The sequence below is a fragment of the Mauremys reevesii genome, linkage group 1 (assembly GCF_016161935.1).
Source record: "Mauremys reevesii isolate NIE-2019 linkage group 1, ASM1616193v1, whole genome shotgun sequence".
NCBI lineage: Eukaryota > Metazoa > Chordata > Testudines > Geoemydidae > Mauremys > Mauremys reevesii.
In genome coordinates this window covers 9352014-9357802 of record NC_052623.1, presented here as the reverse complement: position 1 = coordinate 9357802, position 5789 = coordinate 9352014, and the positions used below count along the sequence as shown (strand labels likewise).

At 45.3% G+C, this 5789-nt stretch overlaps 1 protein-coding gene across 1 annotated transcript; it reads left to right on the top strand.

Annotated features, from left to right (window-relative positions):
* Nucleotides 1-3744: 3744 nt before the first annotated feature.
* On the top strand, nt 3745-4680 carry LOC120386755 (olfactory receptor 51G2-like). The gene has a single exon (XM_039506484.1). It carries the CDS (start codon nt 3745-3747, stop codon nt 4678-4680), a length of 936 nt encoding a protein of 311 aa, XP_039362418.1.
* The last annotated feature ends 1109 nt before the right edge of the window (nt 4681-5789 follow it).

Sequence of the window (5789 nt, the reverse complement as noted above, 5' to 3'; positions counted from 1 at the left end):
GCAGTGGTTCTCAAACTTTCGAACTGGTGACCCCTTTCACACAACAAGCCTCTGTGTGAACTGTTTGCCAGGGAATGTTCTGAAGGCCAAAAGTATAACTATCCAAAAAAAAAAAAGAATTAGATAAGTTCATGGAGGATAGACCCATCAACAGGTGTTAGCCAAGATGCTCAGGGACACAGCCCCATGCTCTGAGTGTCTCTAAACCTCTGACTGCCCGAATGTAGAAGAAGATGAAATGGGTGAATGACTCAATAATTGCGCCATTTTGTTTTTTCCTTCTGAAGCATCTGCTCCGTCCTCTGTCAGAAGACAGGACACTGGGCTAGATGGAGCATTGGTGTGACCCAATATGGACTTTTTTATGTTCTTAATTTTTTCCACTGATGGATGGGCTGTTGCAGACTGGCCTTTTCCAGGGGATCCCTCTGTTACAGAGCTGGCGTAGATACCATAGGAGATGTCCAGGGGCAGCTCAGTGTGGGAGGCTGATAGGGGGCTAGTGCTGCCACCTACGGGTCTGGTCCTGTGGCACGAATGACAGAGGCTCATAGTTGGAGCTACAGCTGGGCTGGAAAACAGTTTTTTACCCCTACACAAAAAAATTGACCCCAATTAAAATGTTTCTTTTTCATCTAAGTTTTGGGCTGAGTTTTCATACTTCCTCCCCTCCTGCCGCCCCCCCCCCCCACATTTTTTTGACCGAAACAAAAATGTTTCTTTTTCATTCATTTTTTTAGGTAGCATTTTCATAGAAAATGAATCATTGTTCTCTGAAAACTCAGCTGCCATGATGCTGCCCAGCTGCAGCTGCCTGGATCCCCAAGAGAAATTGGAGGCTTTTCATCTGCCTCGTCCTCATATCATAAATGAAGGTTGCACTATAGCTACACTCTGGGCATGGAAGTGATTGTGGGTGGGTGGCCCTAGCTACCAGTGGATCACTGAGATTTGTGTATAACTGTGGGGATCCCTGGATTCTGGGTCCCCTTTTCATTCCTCAGGGAGAAGGGAAGGGACCTCCCTTCCTTCAAGGATCTGAGGGTAATTTCTGTATGGGGGGCCTTGCAGAATCTCCCTTCACTTCCCTGAACTGCACCCAGGGTTTGTAATGCAGGATAGGGGGCTGCCAGGGAGAAATCTGATCCTATATTATTATTATTATTATTATTATTATTATTATTTCAGCAAGATCACAGCTTTCACAGCATCATTGGAACCATTTGTCCACCCTTGAGGTAGCCATATGACTAATTGGCACTATATGAACAGTGATGACAAGCCTGAATTCCAGGAATAGAGCCTGCAGCAGGGCTGGCACTACAGTCCAATTAAGTAGCATCACGCCACATCCCCTGTGATTTGGTGTCCTGCAGTTTGCCATTTGCTGTGGCGGGGTGAAAGCGGGTGCATATGAAGCCAAGAAGGTAAGGTTCCCTGATGGCCAAGTGGCCCCCAGGGGAATGTGCAGACATGCTTCATAAAGACAGGTGCCTCCCTATCTGAACAGATACTAGCTGCTGCCTGTGAAACCTCTCCAATGACTACTTGTTCTTTAGGGTGAAGACCTCTGGTGTCAGCGGCTCCACTTCTAGCAGGAATTGGGTACGTTGGCAAGTTTCACTATCTTTAAAATGTGAAGTGAGGGGAAAGGCTGTGAGCTGTTTCCATTTGCAGATGTTCTGTGCAGAGGCAGAGGACTTAGCTGGGCTGTCGGGGTGACTCAGTGACCAGGGGTCCCATTTCTAAAGGTGCCGTGTGCTCTGGGCCCAATACTGCCAGGGGCTGAGCAAGAAGAAACCCCACGGAATATCAGTGACCAATTCCCAAATCTCCTCAGCTTTATTTGTTCCTGAAAATTTAATTAGCAAATGCATTTTCAGAGGGTTTATTCTCTGGCTTGATTGTGAACGCAGGAATTCAAAGCTGTGTTGCTTTGTGGTAAGTGGCCTGATAGGGCATATTTCTGTTTCCTGACTGGCTGAGGGCTCCAATATTTCTGCCCTCTAGAGACCTCTCAGAGTTACAGGGCTACCTGCATCTCTGCCCCCAATCTAGTCTATGAGTGCCAGATGTCAGGCCCTGTAGCCTGCCCTCTCACAGGGTAGGATCCCATGATTCTCCCACCCACAGACTGGGCACTGGGCTACAGCACACTGTGAGCTGACTGTGCTGCCGAGCAGGTCTGAGTGGGTTCAGCGCCTGTGGTTGACATGTGTGTACTAAAGTACAGATGTGAAAATATTATACCAAATTTTTTCATTGTAAGACAATATTACAAAGAAAACTTTCATGTCGTGCCTGTATATCGAAAGCCAGCAGTAGCATCGCTGGAATCTCTGCAGAAAGAAGCAGTGGTAACTTTACTGCTTAATGGCTTTGCCAAGTGTTTCAGAAGTGCTCCACATACTGTTTGCAATGGGCTTGTGCTTTAATTCTTTGTTCAGTGAACAGTTGTATGATACTGTCTCCTGGTAACTGACCAGAAGCTGTTTCTAACGATTACATCCAGGATTGTGCACACAATAACTCTGCAAAACCTGTACAACACTTTTGAAAAAGTCATGAGAGAACAGAACTGCTGGGCAGTGTTTCAGCAAAGAGTAGAGCTGAGGTGCAGGAAAGGGGAGTGTTATTGTGGTTGTATGTAATTTATGCTCATCACCTGTTACAGGAGCATGACTGAAGTAACTTATACACTCAACGGCACATTAATGCAACACCAGTATTTTCAGTATTCACCCATTTGTGTCGCCAATCCATTCCTCCCCCAGCTGAAGTAACTGAAGTAACTGTGTTAGCTTGTATCTTGCCAAATATCTACAGACCCTTGCATGGAGGGAAGATGCAGGTCCTGTGAGGATGAAGAGAAGCTTCTCTTAGAGGGATTCTTGGGGGTCAGAGTGTATCACCAGTAGGATTTTGTTAGGGAAAGTTATTAGAGGTTGGTTTTGATCAAATTTACACAGGTACATCTGGAGTGAAGTCAATGTTATTGAATTAAACACCTGCCCTTAAGAATTTATCCTATGTCCTAGAAAGAGGTAGTGGCATAATTTGGACTCTCGGGATGGGGGAAAATAAATAGGATAGTTATTGGGGCAGTGAAACACATTTAGAAATAGCTTCAATGCAGGACAGATAAATACAATGACTGTTTTCAGCATTCATTAGCCATGTGTTTACCCCATGTCAAAATACAATGGACCACACTTGGAAGTGGAGGGCCCGAAAGAGTGTTTGTGTGAAGGTCACAATTTTAAAAATACACAATTCTCAAACAGGCTGCCTAACTCATAGCTACAAGATATCGATGGGGCCAAGAGCTTAGCAGGATTTAAAGAGGGACTGGATGTGTCTATGGGTAACCAGAAAATTCAATTACAGAAGTACAGATATTTTTTTAAAAAAGAAAGTCTTGTTTTGGGCTATACAGCCTCCTGATTTACACCACAAAATATGTCTATCTAGTGGGTGTCAGGGGAAAACTTTCCTAGGAGCAGGTTATCTCATAGCTGCCTATTGCAGGGGTTTTTCCACCTTCCCCTGAAGCATCTGGAATTGGCCACTGGATACTGGGCTAGATGAACTGCAGGTCTGGTCCAGTCTGGCAGTGCCAACTTCTGGGCATCTCTAGACATGCACTGAGAGCAGAAAGATGTTTCTTTAAATATCATCTAATCTCCTGTACTTTTTCTTTTTAGGAAGGAAAGGGGAAAACTCCTAGGGCCTGGCCAGAACATTATGTCATCTCTGAATGAAACTAAATTCCAATTTGCAGTGTTCCTTCTGACCGGGCAATATGGGCAGGAAGTTTTCCATCTCTGGATCTCTATCCCCTTCTGCTTCATGTATGTTATTTCTATAGTAGGAAATTCAGTCATTCTGTTCATTATAAAAACAGATCCCAGCCTCCATGAGCCCATGTACATTTTCCTTTCCATGTTGGCCGTCACAGAGCTGGGTATATCAATAGCCACCATGCCGACAATACTGGGTGTATTCTTGTTTAATTCTAGGGAGATCAGCCTTGATGCCTGTTTTGCCCAGTTGTTCTTTATCCACTCACTTCAATGCATTGAATCCTCCGTGCTCTTGATGATGGCCTTTGACCGCTACGTCGCTATCTGTAACCCACTGAGATATGCCTCCATCTTAACCCTGCCAAGAATACCCAAGATGGGACTGGTGTGTGTGCTAAGAGGCATGGCTATAATACTCCCACTGCCATTGTTCCTGGATCGTTTCCAATACTGTCGATCCAATGTCCTCTCCCATTCCTACTGCCTGCACCAGGAGGTCATGAAGATGGCTTGTTCTGATATCAGTGTCAACAGCATCTACGGATTGTTTGCTAAACTCTTAACAATGGGGTTGGACTCACTGCTCATCTTCCTCTCTTACATGATGATCCTCAAAACAGTACTTAGCATAGTGTCCCATGCCGAGTGCCTCAGAGCCCTGAACACCTGCGTTTCCCACCTCTGTGCTGTCCTGCTCTTCTACACGCCAGAGATCGGCCTGTCTGTGATACACAGATTTGGGAAGAGATCATCTCCCTTCCTTCAGATTCTCCTGGGCTACATGTCTCTGCTGGTCCCTCCCCTGATTAATCCGATTGTGTACAGCGTGAAAAGCAAACACCTTCGTGCGAGGATAATCAGGGTATTCATCAAGTGAAGGGTCAATTCATCACCTGACTTCAGCGGTGGTGACATTGGAAACGAAAAACACGTGTAACAGCCACATATTACATCCTGGATCTGTATATCCAAGATAACATGAGCTACTATTCTCCACTCTATGGAGAGAAGTTCAGGTATGTCGAAGAAAAACTAAGTTCTCGCTTTTGTTTGGGTGCAGCAAAACCAAATACTTTATTTATTTCTCTAGTGAACACAAGAGGGAGAGAGTGTCAGGAACTGGGTCCCGGACGGATCTCTCTCAATTAGTAAACAATCATAGCAATTATTTATACCTTTGTTACAGACAGTGGCTAGCAAACCTTGGAGACATTGAAGATAAACATTTGCATTTGTTTATACATAAGCCTATTCACTATCTTATTTGTCTGCAATACTAGAACAGAAAACAAGACTGCAATTCACAAGGTCGTAATGACTCTTCACACAATTCTCTCTGTACCACATATCTTACAGCATGCAGGGTCACATGTTAACGTCTGCTAAGTTAGCTAACATACATTAAGATCCCTTCAAACCTTTATTAATTAATTCTTGGCCTCCACAGGTATAAGGCCTGGAAGAATGGGAGAGGCGCTGGTGAGGGAAGGCAGGGCACTGGGGGAAGGAGACCAAGGAAGGCAGCAGCATTTACAAAGTGACCGTGTTAATGGAAAGCCAGGGGACCGGTGGGATGTGGGCACATAAACAGCCGTATCGGTGGCTGCTCCCCTCTCAGAATTCCAGTCGATACAGTCAATAAAGAGAAGGGACGTGGATGTTGTTTCAATTATACCTGACCTGTCACTGTCCCATCTCTGGCTAAACATTCAATGGCCAGGAAAAAAGTCACCGTCTTGGCTCTTCCTGAGCGCTCTGGGTGCTCTTTGATCCGGGGGGCTGCACCAGCTGTGGACAGGGGCTATTCAAGGGGCACAGACACCCACCCTTCCTCCACACCCTCAGCCAGGTGCTTGTAACTGAGTCATGTCAGAGACATAATTAATGCAGAACCCCAAACAAACAATTTGTTGCATGATTTGGCCTGTGAAATGGGTGCCTTGGTTACTATTAATAGAGGCAGGCAGGCCAAATGGGGGATAAAGT